The following is a 22,567-nucleotide window of genomic DNA, read 5'->3' as shown; positions in this document are numbered from 1 at the left end:
ATCATTCTTCAGTCACCATCTAAAGCAACCTCTCAGCAGAATCTAACATACCTGGTTATTCCCACTCTCTTGAAACACTTTCTTCATTTCTCTCCCAAGGCACTCCAAATCTCCTAGTTTTCTTTATATCTCACTAGTTATATCCTCTCACTCTTCTCTGCTGGCTTCTCTTTATCTCCATCTCTCAATGTTGAAGTACTCCAAGAATCAGCTCTTCACTAACTCTTCAGTTTCTAATGCTCACTCTGGGTGATCTCACCTAGTCCCACAGCTTTAAATACCATCTATATACTGTTGATGCTAGTCACAGTCACTCTGGAGGATCAATCTCATCAACATCCTGAACTTCTGATCCCTTTAACCTGATCCTGGTCCTATCTCTTTCCATTTTAGTAAATGGCACTACTATATACCTTACAGCTCAGACCAAAATCTAGGAACCATCATTTATTTCCCTCTTTGCCTCAAATCCCACATCTAATTTGCCCACCCTATCAGTTCTACCTTGAAATATACCCTGAATCAGAGCCATGAGATCATGACCTGAGCCAAAATCAAGAGTCGGAGGCTTAACAAACTGAGCCACCCAGACGCCCTAACTAAAACAGCCTTCTATCTACTCTTCTCACTACCAACCAGTCTTGCCTCTTTACTGCCAATTCTCCAAAGAGTAGGCCAGATATAATTCGTATACAACTCACTTAAAGCATACACTCTATGGTTTCCAGTATATTCACAGAGAGGAGCAACCAACACCAAAGTTAATTTAATGTATTTTTATCATGGGGTGCTTGGGTGGCTCGGTAAGCATTTGACTTCACCTCAGATCTTGATCTCACGGTTCATGGGTTCGAGCCCTGCATCAGGCTCTATGCTGACAGCTCAGAGCCTGGAGCCTGCTTTGGATTCTGTGTCTCCCTGTCTCTCTCTGCCCCTCCCCTGCTCTCACTCTGTCTCTCAAAAATAAATAAAACATTAAAAAAATTTAAAATATTGGGGCGCCTGGGTGGCGCAGTCGGTTAAGCGTCCGACTTCGGCCAGGTCACGATCTCGCGGTCCGTGAGTTCGAGCCCCGCGTCGGGCTCTGGGCTGATGGCTTGGAGCCTGTTTCCGATTCTGTGTCTCCCTCTCTCTCTGCCCCTCCCCCATTCATGCTCTGTCTCTCTCTGTCCCAAAAATAAATAAAAAACGTTGAAAAAAAAAATTTAAAAAAAAAAAATTTTAAATATTTTCATCACCTCAAAAAAACCACACAAAAAACCCAAACACCACCACAGGTATCAACTCCCCTTTCCCTCAATAACTCCAGCCCTAAATAAGCAACAACTAATTGACCCTCTGCCTCTGAAGATTTAACTCTTCTAGATATTTCATATTGATGGAACCATATAATCTGTGGACTTTTTGACTTAACTGTCATTTAACATGTCTTCAAGGTTCATCTATATTGCAGCATGTATCAGTACTTTATTCCTTTTTATGACCAAATAATATTCCATCATACATCACATTTTATTTATCCATTTAGTAGTTGGTAAACATTTAGATTGTTTAGCTTTTTATATGCCTTAAATACATCCTGTGGGTTGTCTTTTTTCCTTTGCTCCTTTGGTGTGAAATCTAAGAATCCACTGTGAAATCTGAAGTCATGTAAATCTACCCCATGTTTCTTCCAAGAGTTTTACACTTCTAGCTCTTACACTGAAGTCTGTAATCCATTTAAGCTAATTTTTGTATATGGTGTGAGGTAAGGTTGCAACTTCACTCTTTTGAACATGGCTATCCAGCTGTCCCACCACAATTTGTTGAAGAAAAAAAAAAAAACCCTCTCAATTGAATGGTATTGGTAACCTTGTCTAAATCAGCTGATCACAGAACTATGGTTCTATTCCTGAATGTTCTATTTCTCAAATGTATTCCAGTGATCTATATGCCTAACCTTATGTCAATACTACACTATCTTGATTACCACTGCTTTATAATAAGTTTTGAAATTGCAAAGTCTGAGTCTTCCAACTTTGTTCTTCATTTTCAAGATTATTTTGGCCTATTCAGGGTCCCCTGAAATCCAAAATGAATTTTACAACTGTCACATAAACCTCTACACAGATGTTACCTAGGATTATGATAAAGACTGCACTGAATGTGTAGATCAATTTGAGGAGTAATGCCATCTTCACAATAAGTCTTCTGATACATGAACAACGAATGGACTTCCATTTAGTTAGATCTTCTTTATTTTCTTTGAACAATGTTTTACAGATTTCAAAGCCTAAGATTTGCACTTTTGTTTAACTTCATACTATTTCATTCTTTTTCATGTTATCATAAATTGTTTTTTCACTGTTACTTTAAGGTTGTTCATTGCAAATATATACAAATAAAACTGATTTTTTGTACATCGATCTTGTATCCTACAATATTGCTAAACTTCTTAGTTTTAATATTTTTTTTTTTTAGATTTCTTAGGGTTCTCCATATACAAGATCATGTCAACTGCAAACATAGTTTTTACTTCCTTCTTTCCAATCTGGATACCTTTTATATTTTTGCCTGAGTGCCCTGGTTGTACCCTCCAGTACAATGTTGACCAGAGGTAGTTAAGTGCAGACATCCAGGTCTTTAGGCTGAACTTAAGGGGAAAGAATCTACTCTTTTACCACCAAGAAAGATTTTAGCTGTGAGTTTTTCATAGATGCTGTTAATCAGGTTGAAGAAGTTACATTCATAGTTGATTTTTTTTCTGAATTTCTTTATTTTCATAAAAGGTGTTGCATTTCAGCAAACATTGTTCCTGTGTCCACTAAAAACGATCATGTGGTTTTGTTTTTAGTTCCATTGATACATTATATTACCTTAATAGATTTTCAGTTGTTAAACCAACCTTACATTCTTGGAGTAAATCCCACTTGATCACAGTATGTAATCCTCTTCATATACTGCTGAATTAATAAGTATGCTTGTATTTTGTTGAGGACTTTTGTGTCCCAATTTATAAGAAATATAGATATGTAGTTTTCTTGTGATATCTTTGTCTAGTTTTGGCATTGGCACAGTATCTTCCTCATAGATTTAGTCAGGAAATATCCTTTTTTTTTTTTTTTTTCTATTTTTGGGGATAGTTTGTGAGGAACTGGTATTCTTACTTAAGTACCTGGTAGAATTCAGGGAATAAAGCCATCTAGGTAGGCCAGAGCTTGCTTTATGGGTACACTTTTTATTACTAATTCAACCTCTTGTTATAGGTCTATTCACAGTTTCATTAGTGTTTTTCTAGAAATTTATCCATTTCAGTAAGTTCTATTTTGGCATATTACTATTCCTAATAGTCCCTTATAATCCTTTTTGTTTAACATATGTTTGGTAGTATTGTCTTTTCTTTCAGTTCTAATTCTAGTAATTTTTTTCCTTGGCCAATCCAAGGTTTTATCAATTTTATTAATCTTTTCAGAGAACCAGGTTGCTTTATTGATTTTTTTCTCTATTTTTCTATCCTCTGTTTCATTGATTTCTGCTCTTATCTTTTTTTTTCCTTACTTTGGCTTGTTTTACATTTAGGTTGCCCTTCTTTTTCCAATGTCTTAAAGTAAAAGATTACTGATTTGAATTTTTCCTTCTTCCATAATACAGGAATTTACAGGTAGAAATTTTCCTATACGTATTTAAGCTGTAACCCATAATGTCTGCATGCCAGGTCTTTTCCCATCTTTTATTTTAAATGTTTCTATTTTTGTATTTAAAGTGTGTCTCCTACTGAGAACATACAGCTGGATCATGGTGTTTTATACACTGCTGATGGTTTTTTTTAACTCTATTGCTTAATCCATTTTGTTATTCTTGATACAGTTCAATTTAGGTATGCCATTTTGTTTTTTGATTTTTATGCATCTGTTTCATGTATTTTCCATTCCTTTATTCATCTTTTATTGTTTTTAGTAGTGAGTATTTTCTAATATAGCATTGACATTTCTTTAGTGATATAGATATACATACATATATATACACACACCCCATCTCACTGGTTGCTCTAGAACTTACTGGGTATTATCTTAATTTATTAGAATCAGTTTCTGATTTATACTAATTCTAGTAATTTAGCAGTATTCCCTACCATGGCATTATTATACATATTATATCTATGTTACAAATCCAAAAGATTTTTATAATTGTTCCTTTATAGAATTATTTAAAAGAAGGTGAGAGGAGAATATATATTTATAGCTTATTATAAATTTATCAATTCTAGCTCTCCTTATTTGTTCTTGTGGCTTTGAATTACCATATTAAGTCATTTATTAAGCTGTAATATAGCTCTGCTTCTACTTCATTTTTGTGACTGGCAAATACATCATATTTATGTTATAGGTAGAATATGCACATATTATATATACAAAAGAGAAGAAAAAAATGTACTTATACGGTCTCTATTATTATACAATTATCTTTAATGGTGCTAAGGATTAAAATTATTGTTTGAAGTCACTTGCTTTTGGCCTGAAGAACTTTTAGTATTTCTTATAAGGTGGTTCTGATAGCAGTAAACTCTCTTAATTTTTGTTTATTTCAGAATGTCTTTATTTCAGCTTCAATTCTAACCAATAGCTTTGCTAGGATTCTTGGTTGAGTTTTTTCTCTGAGCACTCTGAACAGGTTATCCCACTGGCTTCAAGCCTCCACTATTTCTGCTAAGAAGTCAGCTGTAAATCTTACTGAGGTCTCCTTCTAGGTACCAAATCATTTTCCTTTTGTTACTTTCAAGATTTCTTGTCTTTGGTTTTCAACATTTTACTAAGATAAGCTTTTTTGTGGATCTTTCTGTATTTATCTTAGAGTGTGGTAAGCTTCTTAGATGTGTAGATTATTATTTTTCAATAAATAAATGTGGGACTTTTCAGACATTATTTCTTCAAATACTTTTTCTGCTCATTTCTTTCTTCTGCTGAAACACGAGTGTGCTGTTACACTTAATAACATCTCATCTTTCTCTGAGGCTTTTTTCATTTTTCATTATTTTTTCTTTCTGTTCTTTGGACGTTTCTACTAATCTTCAAGTTTATTAACTTCTTCTTTAAGGAGTGCCTGGCTGGCTCAGTCAGCGAGCATGTGACTCTGTTTTTTTTTTTAATTTTTTTTTTAACGTTTATTTATTTTTGAGACAGAGAGAGACAGAGCATGAATGGGGGAGGGTCAGAGAGAGGGAGACACAGAATCTGAAACAGGCTCCAGGCTCTGAGCTGTCAGCACAGAGCCCGATGCGGGGCTCGAACTCACGGACCGTGAGATCATGACCTGAGCTGAAGTCGGCCGCTTAACCGACTGAGCCACCCAGGCGCCCCTATGTGAGCATGTGACTCTTGATCTCAGAGTTGTGAGTTCAAGCTCCATGCTGGGGGTGGAGCCTACTTAATAAAAAAAATAAAAATTAAAAAATAAATTAAAATAATAAAATCTGTTTAATCCTTTCTTTTAAAAAAAGCAAATATGTTATGGTATACTCGATGTGCATCATGTGTCATCCTTGCGCAGGGGCCATGCTAGTCTTCTCTGTATCATTACAACTTTAATATATGTGCTCCCAAAGTGAGCACATGTACATTTAAATGCATGTATTTTAAATATGCACTTTGGTGAATTCTGGCATAGTACACACCAGTCAAGTCAGTGGACATATCCATAATGCCCAAAACTCCTTGTGCCCTTTCTACTCCTACTCTTTTTCCCTGTCCCATCATCACACCCCCAGGCAACCACTGAATGGCTTTCTGTGACTATAGATTAGGTTTGCATCTTCTACAATTATACATAAGTAGCACTGTCTTTTCTTCAGGGGGAGGGCCTGTCTTCTTCCACTCAGCCAAATTATTTTGATATTTCTTATGACTATGGTAAAAATAGTTCATTTTTTAAAAGATTTTAAACACTTCTAATAATTTTTTATGAAAAAATCTATGGGAGGGTCTTTATTTTTGTTCCAATTGTATCAAGACTTAATTGAAATAAAACATTGTATAAGTTTAAGGTGTACAACATGATTTGATAAGTGTATATATTGTGAAATGATTACCACAATAAGGTTAATACATCCACCAACTCACATAATTACCATTTCTGTGTGTGGTGAGAGCATTTAAGATTTATTCTCTTAGGTACTTTCAATTAATTATATAATACAGTATTGTTAACTATAGTCCCAACGCTGTTCATTAGATCTCCAAAACCTAATAACTGCGTAACTGAAAACTTGTACTCTTTAACATCTCCTTTCTCCCACCATCACCTCCTACCCCTAGCAACCACCATTTCACTTTGACTTAGATTCCACATACGCATTGTGGAATGTGAAATGTTATGTGTCCATTTTGCTTGTTTCAAAATGTTTTTTCATTTCTCTTTTGATTTCTTCTTTGATCCAGTGGTTGTTCAGGAATATGTTAATTTCCAAATATTTGTTGATTTTCAAATTTTCCTCTTGTTATTAATTTCTAACTTCGTACCACTATGGCTAGAAAAGATATCTGGCATCATTTCAGTCTTCAATTTGTTAAGATTTGTTCTGTGACTTAACATATGATCCATTCTGGAAAATATTCTGTGTATGCTTGAGAAGAATATGTATTCTGCTGTTGGGTAGAATGTTTTATATATGCCTGTTAGGCCCATTTGGTTTAAGGCATAGTTCAAGTCCAAAGTTTCCTTATTAGTTTTGTGTCCAAACGATCCATTGTTTAAAATAGACTACTGAAGTTCCCTATTATTATCGTATGGCCTATTTCTTCCTTCAGATCTATTTTGCTTAACGTATTTAGGTACTCTGATGCTCAGTACATATATATTTACACTTGTTATATCCTCTTAATGAACTGACCCATTTTTCATTACATTATACTCTTTGTCTCTTCTTACAGTTTTTGAGTTAAAGTCTATTTTTGTCTGTTATAAATTTAGTTATCCCTGCTCTCTTTTGGTTTCCATTTCATGGAATAGCTTTTCCAATTCTTCACATGGAGTCTGTGTGTGTCCTTAAGGCTGAAATGAGTCTCTAACAGGCAGAATACAGTGGGAAGGTCTTATTTTTTTATCCATTCAACACTACATCATTTGCAGAGTTTGGTTCATTTGCATTTAAAGTAATTATTGATAGGTATGAACTTATAATGCTATGTTATTGTTTTCTGGTTGTTTTGTAGTTCCCTTGTTCCTTTCTCACTGTCTTCCTTCGTGAACTGTTATTTTTCAAGGCGGTATACCCCGATTCTCTTCTTTTTATCTCTTATGTAACTATCATAGATTTTTGCTTTGTGGTTACCATAATGCTTACATAAAACATCTTACTAATACAACAGTATATCTGACTTTCATAAAACTTTAATCATATACAAACACACCACTCTCCTCAACATTTTAGAGTTTTGATGTACATATTAACTTTTTATATTGTATATTTGTTATTATATCATTCATTTCATATATTATTAATTTCATTAACTATAGTTATTTTTAATACCTTTGTCTTACTATTTATTTTGAGAGAGAGAGAGAAAGAGGGGAGGGGCAGAGAGACAGAATCCCAAGCAAGCTCCATACTGTCAGTGTGGAGCCTGACACGGGGCTCACAAACTGTAAGATAATGACCTAAGCTGAAATCAAGTCAGATGCTTAACCGACTGAGCCACCCAGGAGCCCCAAAATCTTTTATTTTAGACAGTTTTATTATAATGTGTCTTGGAAAGAATCATTTTGGGTTAAAATCTTGGGGAAACCTATAAGCTTCATGAACTTGGACGTCCAAATCTCTCCCCAAATTTGGGAAAGTCTCATTCATTATGTCTCAATAAGCTTTCTGCCCACTTTCCTGTCTCTTCTTCTTTTGGAACACTAATAATGCATACATTGTTTATTTTAATGGTATACCACAGTTCGCGTAGGCTTTCCTCACTCATTTTCATTTTTCTCCTTTTTTTCAGACTAGATAATGTCAAATAGTCTTCTACCTCATAGTAATTTCATCTGCTTGATTCAGCCTGCCCTTGATGATTTCCATTGCATTTGCATTCCCTAAAGTGGTGATGACTGCTTAAGCATGTGGTTTCTCCTTATCCCACAGAATCCAGTCTCTATGCATGCTCACTAGCCATCTGCAAAGGATCATTTTGACCATTTTTTTTTAATGTTTTATTTATTTTTAAGACAGAGAGAGACAGAGCATGAGTGGGGATGGGGCAGAGAGAGAGAGAGGAAGACACAGAATCTGAAGCAGGCTCCAGGCTCTGAGCTGTCAGCGCAGAGCCCAACGCGGGGCTCGAACTCACAAACTGAAATCATGACCTGAGGCGAAGTCGGACGCTCAACCGACTGAGCCACCCAGGCGCCCCTCATTTTGACCATTCTTGCCCTCAGGGGCATGCACAAGAAGACAGTCACTGTGTGAGGGTGTGTCTGAGTGAGCTGCAGAGAGCTTGGAGGTACCCATGAGCCAGTAGGGGAGACAACCCCAGTGGCTCATGAATGGGCTTCCTCATGGAGCTCCCAAAGCAGTTAATAAAATGTCTCTTTGATATGTTCCATTCCCAGCTTTAGATGCTCTTCTCCCAACTATCCACCCCCCAAGTCGTGTAGTTCACAATTTGATATTTTGGATGAAGTAAGAAAGAAGTAAGCTTTTGGGAGAGTATCTCACACAGCTGTGGAATCCAGGTATGCAATCACCTGCTTTCACTTTCCCATACGGAGGAAATCATGGGCTGAGTAAGTCTTTACTGGCACTGACGTGTGTGGTCTTAGGGGAAGGGTGACACAGGTAAAGTGAAACTGCTCCTTTTATTGTCTTCAATGGATCCAATCTTGGATGTTTTTTCTCCAAGTATACTGAAACCTCTCTGACAGGTTCCTCAACTTCCACAAAGCCTCTCATCCATGAGCAATTGTCTAAATCAGTGTTCTCTGAGGGTACAATGGTAGAAAATTCCTTGAAAATGACTACATTTTGATGACATCACCTCTCATTCTGTTTTGCCAGTTGAAATTTATTATTGAGCCCCTCTCACTGAATCTCCCGTTTCAGTTATGGTGCTTTTCCACTTCAAAATTTCCATTTGATTCTTTTTTATAATTTATATCTCCATATTGATATTCTCTATTTGATTTGACATCATCATACTTTATTTCTTTAAGCATGATTTCTTTAGTTCATTGAACTTAATGGCTACTTTGAAGAGTTTGCATATTAAATCCAACATGTCACTCTCACAAGCAGTGTCTGCTGCCTGATTTTTTTTTTTTAATGATGAATAGGTTATTTTTTCTTGTTTATTTGCATGTTTCACAATTTTGTTTTGGAAACTTGACATTTTAGATAATATACTGTACCAAGTCACAGTACTGGTCTCCCCACTCTGGGACATGTTATTTTTTATGCTTGCTTATTTAGCAGCTAGATGGCTTATTTTAGGAAATTCTATTCCCCTAATTCCTATAGTGTTAAGCCTCTGCCATTGTTCCTCTGGGATGATTTGGCTTTACCTGCAGACATCCTGGGATGAGAGCAACTTTGTCAGAGTGCTTGGTCTCTTTCTCTGACCATACCTAAATGTTAAACTCCACTAATATGGCCAGTTGCTCTAAAGTTTTCAACAGTGCACCTGAGTACAAACTACTGCACAGAATAAACTAATCAAATTGACATTAGTTTGAAGGGAGAGTTTTGGAGGTCAACGTTTGAGATTTGTTCTGACACTAAGAGTCAGTTTCCTCCTAGTAAGCCTACAGTTAAATCTGTATGTCCAATCAATCTACCGAACTCTTCTCAGTTACCTTTCGCCACAATCTCTATGGTTTATGAGAGTACCCTTGGGCTTGAACTTCTCTACACTCTGCTATAAATAAAGTCAGTTTCTCTGGGAAGAGATCAGGAGCTGTTTTATGATGCCCTTCTCATTACAGAGAAAATCTGTAAGCCACAGCTATAAAGTTGGGAGGGTGGACAATAACATGCTTTATTTTGAGTGACACCCCATCTCTAGAAGCTGAGTGCTTGGAGGGTGTAGGACTTGATATAGTAGTCTCAGGTCTTTTGCTTGCCTGTAGTGGTGTGGAACCACTACTTAGAGGCCAAAGCTAAGGCAGCTGGACTCTCAATATTCTCAGCAGCACTGTGCCCAAAGTAGAGCCTCTATCCCAAGAACAGGACTGAGCAAAAAAAGGGAGCCCCCACCACTGAGTCACACTTGGCTAGCAAAATGTAGCTGGGGGCAGGATGAGAAATGCAATCATCCTGCTCTTCCCAGAAGACAGCCCTCCAGTGAGGAGCTGGGGGGAGGGGAAATCCTGTCTTCTTGATTGCACTTACGTGGAGTGGAGTGGCCATCTTCCTCAACTGGGATAGGTGAGGAAAGCAATGGGCTTGGTTAAATACCACAGATTCTTTACCAAATTTTAGTAAATTTCCTCGAATAAATGTTTCTTCAGTTGCTATATTTCCTTTAGAACATTTCCAAAGACTTTAAATGGTTGTTTTTTTTTTAAATAATTGTCACCAATTTTGCTAAGGAATGGGTCCAGAGAGCTCCTTATGCTGCCATGCTGGAAATATCTCTCAGCCAGTGAGCTTTTTAAAATGTAAATCAGATCATTTCCCCACTGAAAACTCTCCAACACCCTCCCTTCATGTTTATAACAAAGTTCAAATTTCTAAGCTCTACAAAGTTCTACATGATCCAGCCTCTGCCAATCACTGGATAGCATACTTTACCACTTTTTATTTACTTTATTCACTCTGCTCTAATCTTTCTGTCCTAATAAGAGTGGTCCTCCTCAGGGTCTTTCTATCTTCTTGTTCCTTTTAAAAAGCTCTTTCCCAGCTTTCTCCATGGTCTTCTTCCTCATTTCATTCAGGTCTCTGTCTCAAATGTCGTTTCAAGACATTCTCTAAAATAGTAACAGCCCTTCACTCTTTATCCATGTATCCCACTCTGATTTTCTTCATAGCACCTAAATTTACTTAACATATTCATTTTCTTATCTGCTTATAGTCTGTTTTAAAGTCTGAGAATAACAGCTCTGTGAGGGCAGGGGGCTTTGTGGCCTTATTCATCACTGTTATCTCCAGTATTTAGTACTTGGCACACAATCAATACTCCATAAATAGTTTCTGAATGGATAAACATAAACAAGAATGGTAATCTTTTTAAAGCTATTTACATTTTAAATGACATTAACCAATAATGTTTTTATTTATATCCATAAAAAGAATGATCAACAGAGTATGTGAAAAGTAATCGTTTATTTGGCTTAGAAAATATAACAAACCGCAGTGGCCAATAACCAAGGTATTTAATATTCAGTTTCGATAATCCTAAAATTTATTTATTTATTTTTTTACAAATAGCATTGCTGACCTGCCCTTGTCTTTACACTACATATACTGGGCCCAAAAGAAATAATCAGAAATAAACTCTAATTTAATGGGAGAATAAAAACAATACTTAAATATTTATATCATGACCACTAGTTTTGAGAGTTGGGGTATTAGAAAATTTAGAAGCTAGTCAAATTGAAACTCCTTAATCAAACATAAATTTGTCACCATCACTAATTGTAAATAAAATTAAGCATTAAGAAAGTTAGGATATTATTTCCATTTTTTCAGTTTCACTCCATATACCTTCCTATTATAGGCCAAGTGCAATGAGCTTAGCAAGGCTAAGCAAAAAAATCTTAGGTTATGGAGTTTTACCTTGAGTCCTGTTTTCTCGTCATCACTTCCATTATTTGTAGATGGTGTCTCATCTCCTTGCCTGGAAACCAAGACAAAATCTTCACTATTAAGAGTAGATACTGAGTCTGAGGAGACACTGATTTTTCCAACAGAAGCCTTGTCATCCATGACTCAAGAATGAAGCTCAACTCATGAATGATTAAATATTTTAAAAATGCCTGAAAAACAAAAACCATAAAGATACTCATATAGAATGTCTGCCAGATATTCAGTTATGCTCTAATTCTTACAAAATACATATGGAAAACTTAAAAATAATACTTCCAAAATATTTTCCCAAGACTTTACTTATAATTTAGGCTTTTTATTCTAGATAGTAAAGGAATTTGATGCTATTCAGGGCCAAGATATTTCTGATTTAAAATAAATAAATAAAACATAATCCCTTGAGAACAACTGCCTACCTACAGTGATTTCTTTGGCATATGTTACAACTCTATTCTTGGACTCTGATCACTATAAAGTACTAAACTTCTGTTTTCTACTCTTTAATCTGTAAAGCTGTACACATAAATAAAATTGAAAGCACATAGGACAATAAGGTTTTTCTAACATTATTGATACTTAAATTTCAAATATTAACAAGACGTTTTTAAACAATAAAATTTCATATTCATCCTCAAGAGAAATAAATTCAAGACAGAGCAAGCAGAAATTCTAAAGCTGGGAAATACCTTACATAGCAAGAAATCAGAAATCCATTAAAAACTCAATCTTCCCATCCCATGGTTTCTTAAGAGCTCAACTCAACACGAGCATTACCAGTAAGAGTTTCATGCCAAAAATTCCCAGCAAGAAGTATAAAAATATGTCACTTATAAAAAGCCACTCAATTATTTATTGACTCCTGGAATAAAACTTAAACTCATCTACCATTTAAAAACCTGGTTCTGCATACTTTATGGCTATGTTCCCATTTGGTTGCCAAAACAGCAACAGAACAAACAATACGACATACTCAGAGCGCTTTAACCAATAAACAAAAGTAGCTCCAAGCTCCATGCTCATCGTGTACCTCAGAGAGGTAAAGTTTCTGAGAGTCTGTTTAATCTCTCCAATTAAGAAGTCCTGATTTATGCTTTGGGCTTTCAATTGAACATATATTTATTGAGCATACACCATGTGCCAAGCACTATTTTCCCCCCAAAGGCTCACATCTAAATAAACACCTGGCAGTAGGAATTACACAATCCCTGAATATTATACTTCAAAAGAAACTCAGAAATAATCAATACTGTTAAGCAGATGAGAAAATGGCAACTCCAAGAGAAGGTCATTTAACTAGGCATAACTAAGGCTCGAACCCTTGAGTACTCTTTGCTGCTTTCTATTTAAATTAATTCCCTTGCTTAAATGACTATCACAGATTTACATTTCATAGGACTAAATTTAAATGTATAGTATGGCATTCAAAGACACTTCAAAATGTACTTATTTGAAAATTTTTAACGTAGTTTTGCTTCATTCATTCAATGAATACTTATTAAGTGTCTAGTGTATAAAGAATAATACATGATAAACACACGAGAAATTAGATTCTTGCCCCAAAGGAGTGTATAGTGTAGCAGAAAACAAAGGCACATTGAACAAGTTAATAGGTACTGATTTAGGGTAAAGAAAACAATGGGAACATGTTGGGACAAGGACCTAGACTAATTTCAGCTGAAACCAGTAGGATATTGTATGTCAATTATACTTCAATAAAAAAAAGAGAAATAGATTAGAAGAGATAATGTACTTGCTAAGGATATATACTTAAATACTCCCATGTTATTTGCCCTCCACTGGATCCTCTTCCTGAAGGGATTTCTTTGCTTCTGTACTCCATCAACTCCAACTCATCATTCATGATGTAACTCCTCTTCTCCTAGTAGCCTGCCCATCCTCATCCCAGAACCAAATAAATTGCCTGCCTTATTTCTGCTCCTATAGCATTTTACATTTTTTATATTATTACAATGTATCACAATTTGATGGTGAGTGCCTCTTAACTTAATCTTCATATTATTTATTACACAGATAAGAAAATTGAGACCTAGAGAGATGGTGTAACTTGTTCAAGATAATGGCTGTAATGTAACTGGTTAGAGACAAAGCCAAAAATTGAACGCAGTTATCTATGATTCCAGAAGCTATACTTTTTCGGTCAGATTATGATGCTTTTCCAATGACACAAATTTGAGCCTTGTCCAAAAACAGTCAGGATTGGGTAAAGGAACCTTTATCTTTTATAGAACTAGTAATTTAGGCAAGGTTTTCATGCTTAATTAGTCCTTTCCCATTTTTTAAATTGTGACTAACAGGATAGCACAGGGCCTGGGAAATTTCTCTAAAGCTATGATCTGAGACATTGACAACTTTCTATAATACTCTAGACTCAAAAAAATAATATACTTCGGTATTTACGCTATGGAACTGAGAAGACTTGGCAGACTCAAAGTTCAACCTATTTCCTTTGAGGAGGTGATAGGAAAATACACTTTATAAAATACTATTTGTTTTGGCACCTGTAAAAAACTGAATCAGTCGGTGGGAATGAGTTTATCAAAACATGAAGTAGTACAGGAAAATTACAGTAAGATTCCCCTTCTCTGGCCTCCACAATAAAGAGGTGTCCCAGAACTTGGTGTACTCCTGGAAAAATTGTAGAGTATTCACAACCTCTGTCTTGAGACCACATGAAGTAATTTTGTTTTTAATCCCTCATACCATTTACCACAAGAAGACCCCTACTGTAATTCTTCATCCTTCAGATTCCAATTCTGAGTTTAAACTAATGGACAAAGCAAACAAGCTTCTTCACCAAAACACGCTGCGCTACCATGTATCTTCCTACCTTTCCCCATACTATCAATCACCACTTGACACACTTTACATTTTAATCATTTGTTTTTAAATATCATGTAAGCTAGAACCTAAATTCCATCAGGGCAGAGATTTTCGTCTGTTTCATTAACTGCTATATCCTTAGCACCTGGAACAATGCCTGGCACACATTAGGTGCTCAAATATTTGCTAAAAAATAAATAAGATAAATGGCAAAAAAAGATGGAAAAGAGCAAGAGCCACCCAATGAAAAGGTAAGATCATCTTTTATAGACTGACAATAAGAAATCATATTTATGACAGTAAAGCACACAATTAAGATTTAGGAAAAACCCAAGTTAGAATAATGACAGTGTAACCTTCATCATAATGAGCCTGAGTTTTCATAAGTGAAATGAGGTACTATCTACTACTATATAACTACTAGAAAACACAACTACTATAAAAATTACTAAGGAACAGGTGTACATCTCATTTAACAATACATATAGAACATCATAAGCACCCAAGAGTTATAGCTTTTCAAGCTAACTTCCAATTTTAAGAGAAATAGTATCAACTAATTTAAATAATTCAGTTTAGGAAACACAATATTAGGACAAAATATATAGCTTTCCTATTTTCCACATTCTAATTTGTTTACATGTAAATAAATGTGAAGGAATACTCTAAATAAAAATGTTTCATCTTTGTATGATATTTTACAGATTACTAAGACATATACACTCATTACCTCATTTTATCATCCTAACAATTCCATAACATAAACAGAGTAAGGATTTTTATCCCATTTTAAATAAGATAATAGACTTAATGCACACCCTGGTATTGGTAGGCACCAACTGTTTCCTTCTTTTATGCAAGTGATAACCTAGACCCCAGCATGTCTAGTTACTAACAGGGAGAGGTTGGTGAGTCAAGTCCAGGGATGTTTCCTTCTCTATCTCCTTTTACAAGTCAGTAAGTCATGTAAAACTATAGGTAATTTTGTTTAATTATGCAGCCTCCTGCATCATACCCAAAAGTTCAAATATGTTATATTATTCACAATTTCTTTCACTACTTGTATCCTTACTGACATATAAAAGATCCCTAGAGATTTTCTAATTGAAAATTAGCTTTATGCGGCACGTGGATGGCTCAATCAGCAGAGCATGAGACTCTTGATCTCAGGGTCATGAGTCTCAGCCCCATGTTAGGCATAGAGCTTACTTAATATAAAACAAAGAAAATTAGTCTCACGATATCAAAACTCTTTACGAACTTTTTGCCTAAATTCACTGTTCTGTACCCTAAGTGACAGGGTACTATGCTTAGGGTCCTATGCTTAACTATGGACTTCTACAAAGATCATGGCAAAGAATGCACCTCGGTCTTGCCAAAAGAAGATTCATTTTCATTCTCAATCTCCTTTTAAACACTAGAGACCCAGCTAATGGAGAATAAAATAAAAAAGAACTGCCCATGATAAATGCTCTTCTGATAGTCCTTCAAAAGCAGTGGACATAATCAGTGTTTACTTACTTTTCAAAAACTTGAAGTCTTTTTTTGGACGGAGTACTATCAGATTATTTGTATCTTTTTAGTTACCAACATTCAGAAGAGTAACATAAACAGTGAACTTGCAGTGGCATGAATTTGCCAATGTGTAATTAGTAGAGGCAAAAATCACCTCCCAATAAGTGACCTACGTAACTTGATAAAAGAGGTGTGAATGATACTTGTAATTGAATTTGACATGCTTGAGACAAAATGTGGTAGTTCCCAGCCACTATTCCAGGGCTCTAATGTATCTTTATTTCCTTCGTTTTCTTGAAACTCTTTCTTCTTGAAGAAGTATTAACTGCCTCCACCTCTACCACTTCAACAGGACACCCCACTCAGAGAGCAATCCCAATGAAAAATCTGGCTCCCCTACCTCTCACCAACCCTCACTGAACCTCTTAAAAACGTATTAAAACCTCATTTGTAGCCCCGGCATTTTGTTTACCCTCTCCTAGCATCATCTTGGAAGGAAAAAAAAAATCAATCAACAACAATACAAAATTTCAAAACCCAAAGAATTCTTTACAGTTCTCATCATCTTTTACCACTGAAATAAACTGACCATTTCCTTATTCTGAAACTTTTTCTTGCTTCCATTTTCTACCTCCAACTACCTTTTCTCAGCTGTCACTTAGGTTCCTTTTCTTCTGCCCATTCTTTAAATTCCACCCTGTCCCTCTTCTTTTTCTACTTTTCTCTGACTTTCTCATTAGCTCACATGGCTGTAACTTTTTTTCTTGTTTTTGGTATGCTGATGATACTGTTAGTTCTACGTTTTCTCCCTAATTCCATATAGCTACTCGTGTTATGTTTTCCTTTCTATTCAGTATTAAGTGTCTGACAATGTGCTAGGAACTATGTATAATGTTATGGTGAGGAATAATAGGTAGTCTTTACCTTTGATAGGCTTACAGCAGTAGAAAAAATGGACAAATAAACAAGTAATTATAAAACAGTATAGTGCTTGGTAAAAAATAATGGTATGCAAAGGATGTTGTGAGAATACATAGGACAACTCTGCTACATGTGTCCCATGGCCATCTCAAAATCAATGCCACGTGTCCAAAGTAAATTCCCATCCATCACATAAGCATATTCTTCCTTATAGGTTCCCTATCCTGGTTAACAACCACTGATCCAAGACAGAGATGTCAAAAAAGTTCTCTTTTTCTCATTCTCTCTTGGAACTCTAATGGATTTTAGTTCCAAAACATACCCCAATCCTATTCCTTCCTTGCCATCCTTCATGTCACTGACTTGTGAGTACTTCATGCTCTTTCAACTTAACTGCAACATAAGTCTCCCTTTCTAGACTCTCTCTAGGCATTGATTATCAAGGTCCCACAGCGAACATCTAAAATTTAGATCTGATCATATATCCCATTCCTTCCTCAAAACCTCTGACTACTCTTGACTGAAAATGGAATAAAACCCAAACTGTCTATATCATTAGTCTTCAAATATGGAGACAATCCATCATTCTAGTCTTAAATATGGAGACAATCTATCATTCTAGTCTTATCTCCTTCTATCAAACCACACCAGAAAATCACCAAATATGTCATGCATTTTTATGCTTTCAAGCCTCTGTTCATGCTGTTGGCTAATCTAGGAATGTCTTCATTTCTCCAGGTAGTCCTTCTCCCTCACCAGCAATCTTATGATACAATCAAAGATTCGTATTCTATCTCCCCATTTCCTTCTGCAATATTCATTATTTTGCTCTAGGGCTCCTAAGGCTTCTGTTTATTTGCTTTTTAATTCTATCACAGAACTATAGCATTTATCACACAGTAAAACAATGTTATACCTCTTTCCTACTCCACTATATTGGTTGGTCATTCATTCCAGAAATAATTGTAACGTATAAACCACTACGGTAAATGCTGGGCATACAATGAGCTCACACAGTCCCTGTGAACTATCTGTGTACAGGGATGTTAGATTTTATTCATATTATTTTTATATCCTTGCTTACTGGCAGCACTCAATAAATCTAGTTGAACAATACTCTTTAATCAGTGTTTAAGTGGTATGGTCTAAGTAATGTGAGGAGGACAAATGACTAATATGCTATACTACATGCTGTGACTTGGGGAAGTGGATATGGATGACAACTGGAATGAAGAGACTCAAAAAGAACTACTCTTGAGTGTGCCTGGCTGACTCTTCATCAAATTTCCAACTGTCAAGCCCAAAGGCAGTTAACACTGAGCCAGAAAACATACCTCAGATTCCTTTTGGACCAAAACACTCTCTTATCACTTCCCTCTCAATACCCATAATTTTTGTTGTTCAACCAGTGAGCAAATGAGTACAACTTTGGGAAATCTTAAGGGGAATACTTAAATCATCTCGCTAAATATAAAGACACAATACTACTTATTAGTTACTATGGACAATTAAATGTCCAATATGGTACTAAAAAGCTTTACACGCATTGTTTCTAATGTTCACACAAACTTTGCCAGAAAGACGTTAACTTTGTATGACAAACAGAGGCTTAGACTAATTCAATAACCTGCCTAGGTTCATAGATAAAACTGTGGATCTTGATCCAAATCCAGGTATCTAGGTGCTTCTGTCCTTTTCTGGAATGCATCTCTCCTCTTAACTCTATTCTCTCCCGATTCTAATTCATCCTCTATGTAGCTACCAATTTTATCCTTCTAAAACACAGACCTGATAAGATTGCTGTCTGTTCAGAAAAAAACAAAAAGGAAGAAAAAGAATCAAGTCTCAAAGAGGCTATAACAGGTCAATCCTCTGGGTTTGTAGCCCTTTAAAATTAAAGTGGACAAAGAAGTTCTTTTTTTTTTTTTAATCACACTATATTAATCTCAATTTTTTCTTTTTTCCTTGGCTCCAGAGTTTGTTTTCCTGCATTGGTTTTCACATGAATTTCTCATAGCCTAGCCCTGGGAAGGGTGGGACAAATCTAACAAAACTCAATGGAAAATCATCCCCTCTTTATAAAAGTAAATTCCTTTCCACCACTACTAATTGCTAAACAATAGATGTGTCTTTGTTGAAGTCTGACTCTGAATTTGAGGGCTGTTTCTTTGAATTATTTTTAGTGAGCTAAGAGAACCATATTAATTTAAGCCTTCTGAATAATTCCAGCTTATCTTAAAAAACCAAAAAAAGAAAATAAAACAATCATCTTGGGCCTACAGCACTTAAAAGCAAGAAAAACCGGCTTATCTAAAAGTCATCACTAGGCAAATTTTAATTTGCAATGCCTGTGACAATTCACTTCTTTAAACTATGAAGTGGCTCTTTTAGTTCAAGTCCAGATAAACTAAAAAAGGATAATTTAATTATAGGAATACAGAAATTAGTAAGACAAAAGGATTTAAGTTTTTTAATTTTTTAAAAAATTTTACAGTTTTAATCTTTTTAAAGTTGTGGTTAAATATACATAACTTTACCGTTTTAGCCATTTTTAAGTGTACAATTTTGTGGCATTAAATACATCACACTTATGTGCAACTATCACCATCATCCATCCATTTTTTGAACTTTTTCATCTTCCCCAACTGAAAGTCTATATCCATTAAACACCAACTCCCATTCTCCCAGGCAACCAACACACACTATTCTCTGTCTCTATGAATTTGACTACTCTAGGTACCTCAAAAAAGTAGCGGAATCACACAACATTTGTCCTTTTGTGGTTGACTTATTTCATTTGGCATAATGTCTTCAAAGTTCATCTACATTATAGCATGTGTCCGAATTTCCTTTCTCTCTCAGGCTGAATAACATTCCATGGAATATACTACATTTTTGGGGTGCCTGGGTGGCTCAGTCGGTTGAGTGTCCGACTTTGGCTCACGTCATGATCCTGTGGCTTGTGGGCTCAAGCCCTTTTTCAGGTTCTGTGCTGACAACTCAAAGCCTGGAGCCTGCTTCAGATTCTGTTTCCCTCTCTCTATGCTCCTTCCCAACTTGCACTCTGTCTCTCTCTCGCTCTCAAAAATAAGTAACATTTAAAAAAAAAAATTATAAATATGCTACATTTTGTTTATCCATTCATTGGTCAATACAAGTTTTTAAAGCCTAATTATGACATTATAGGATCTTTAGAATAAAACTCACAAAATCAATACAGTAAAGGGCCTAAGGAAGACAACCAATGTTTTCAGTTATCTCTCACTTTGTCATGAGTAATGAAGCTTTATTAAAGTTAATAGTCTGGTACGATATAAAAAAAAAAACAGAACTCCTCCTTGACATGATTCAAATAATGTTGTAGCTGCAGTTTTCTGATATGTGAAATGAGAATACTGAACCTTTCTATTCTTTTATGAATGAGAGTAACCAGGAAAGTAGCCAGGCCAGGTGTTGTCCAGTCCTAATCCATGATGTAAGCATAAGCAGTTCCATTTCTGCAAATACAGAAACTAAGTCTTGGAGTATTCAGTAGCTTACTTTCAGTCATATACTAAGTAAGTGCAAGATCTGGGATATTACTGATTCCAAGTTCACACTCACTCCTTTATATCTTGATACCTCTAATGAAAGGTACAAGAGATAAGAAGATGAAATGTACACAAAATAATTCATTTAACTGAGTTGATTATTTGAATGCAATACTGTTGACACCTAAAAATACATAAATAAACCATGTTGCTGGGGGTGGGGGGGCACATCCGACTTTGGCTCAGGTCATGATCTCTCACGGTTGGTGAGTTCCAGCCCTGCATCCGACTCTGGGCTGACAACGCAGAGCCTGGAGCCTGTTTCAGATTCTGTATCCCCCTCTCTCTCTCTGTCCCTTACTGCTCACACTGTCTCTCTCTCTCCCTCAAAAATAAATAAACATTAAAAAACAAAAACAAAACACACACACACACACCAACCCATATAGGTGATTTCCCCATGTTCCTGTGGATATTTTAGGAGACAGCACTTCAATTTTTTCCAGAACTCTAGGTAAAAGGACTTTATGCCACTTCAACACAGTAACTCTGAACTAAATATTTAAATTATTTGGATGCCATTTCCATAACAGAAACCTAACTCTGGGAACACAAGAAAAGTAGCTTAATGCTAACGTACTACTCACTCACAAAGTCAGATTGTATGTCTGACCTTTCTAATACACATTTGAAAAAAAAAAAGTTTCCTCATTTTTTTCTTTCTCTGGAAATTTCTAAAGCATAATATAATTTACATTAGTGTTTTATAAGTCTAAAAATATGAACATTTTTAAAATTTCTATTTATTTTGAAAGAGAGATGGAGAGCAGGGGAGGGGCAGAGAGAGACAGAGACAGACTCCCAAGCAGGCTGGGCATTGTCAGCACAAAGGCTGATGTGGGGCCTGAACTCACAGCCTGTGAGATCATGACCTGAGACAAAATCAAGAGTTGGATGCTTACCCACCTGAGCCACCCAGGTGCCCCTAAAAATATGAATATTTTAAAGCAATGCAGGACTGCCCAAAGACTTTCCCTTATTTTAGGAAATTAGTCAATATAGTTCCTTCTCATCCACAGTGAAGATCTTTTCCATTTAGAATGGCAACCTGTCTACACTTAAATCTTAAATGTTTATTTTATTCAATTGTCCTTAAATTATGTAAGTTTAATGCCAAGCAAGCAAATTAATTGATAGAGCCTAAGATAAATGCAGTAAATACAGTTTCTCTTTTCTGTAACTTCTTTTTGATTTTCAGGGAAATGTGTGTAGACAAAACACAAATGTTTGGCACAGACATACATGTTTTCTGCACCTTCTGACACAAGGTGGCCCTGGTCCATAGTTATACAAGGGTGGTGGGACATTCAACAAGTGTGTTGTACAGAGCAACCAATAAACATTCAGTGCACACCTTCATTCATAGCATCAGAATCGGCACTGTGTAAGATTTAAAATTTCACAAATAAGTCTTAAGAATACCTTCTTATTTTGGTATCTAATTTATGTTAATAAAAAATAGGTATCGGGGCACCTGGGTGGCGCAGTCGGTTAAGCGTCCGACTTCAGCCAGGTCACGATCTCGCGGTCCGTGAGTTCGAGCCCCGCGTCAGGCTCTGGGCTGATGGCTCAGAGCCTGGAGCCTGTTTCCGATTCTGTGTCTCCCTCTCTCTCTGCCCCTCCCCCGTTCATGCTCTGTCTCTCTCTGTCCCAAAAATAAATAAACGTTGAAAAAAATAAAAAAAAAAAAAAAAATAGGTATCAAAAAATTCACAAATATTAAGTTCCACAGGTGTTTTTAAATTTGAAAAGATTGTTTCTCATAACAGCAAAAAATAATTAAAAATAAAATTTGTTCCTGCCAGGAAACAATTTTTCTAAAAGAAATATTAGGTTTTGCGGTTAGACAAGATTTCTGATTTTTCTTCAATTCACAAAGAATTCAACAGGTGGCTACAACAAGGATATAACCATTTCTCTCCTGCAGATATATCAGAGG

At 35.8% G+C, this 22,567-nt stretch overlaps 1 protein-coding gene and 1 non-coding gene across 2 annotated transcripts in view; both read right to left on the bottom strand.

The window, feature by feature from the left end:
- Positions 1 to 22,567, bottom strand: part of LOC115500153 (rab GTPase-activating protein 1-like) — a 170,158-nt gene that overhangs the window by 143,520 nt on the left and 4,071 nt on the right. Inside the window, 1 exon segment of the mRNA XM_030294523.1 lies at positions 11,732 to 11,931. Coding sequence (XP_030150383.1) covers positions 11,732 to 11,881 — 150 coding nt within the window. The 5' untranslated portion in view covers positions 11,882 to 11,931.
- Positions 5,478 to 5,588, bottom strand: LOC115500242. The gene has a single exon (XR_003964478.1). It is a non-coding gene; the product is annotated as a U6 spliceosomal RNA (small nuclear RNA).

Source organism: Lynx canadensis, chromosome D4 (assembly GCF_007474595.2).
Source record: "Lynx canadensis isolate LIC74 chromosome D4, mLynCan4.pri.v2, whole genome shotgun sequence".
Lineage (NCBI taxonomy): Eukaryota > Metazoa > Chordata > Mammalia > Carnivora > Felidae > Lynx > Lynx canadensis.
The sequence above is the reverse complement of the archived record's forward strand: the minus strand, read 5'-3'. Positions and strand labels throughout refer to the sequence as shown.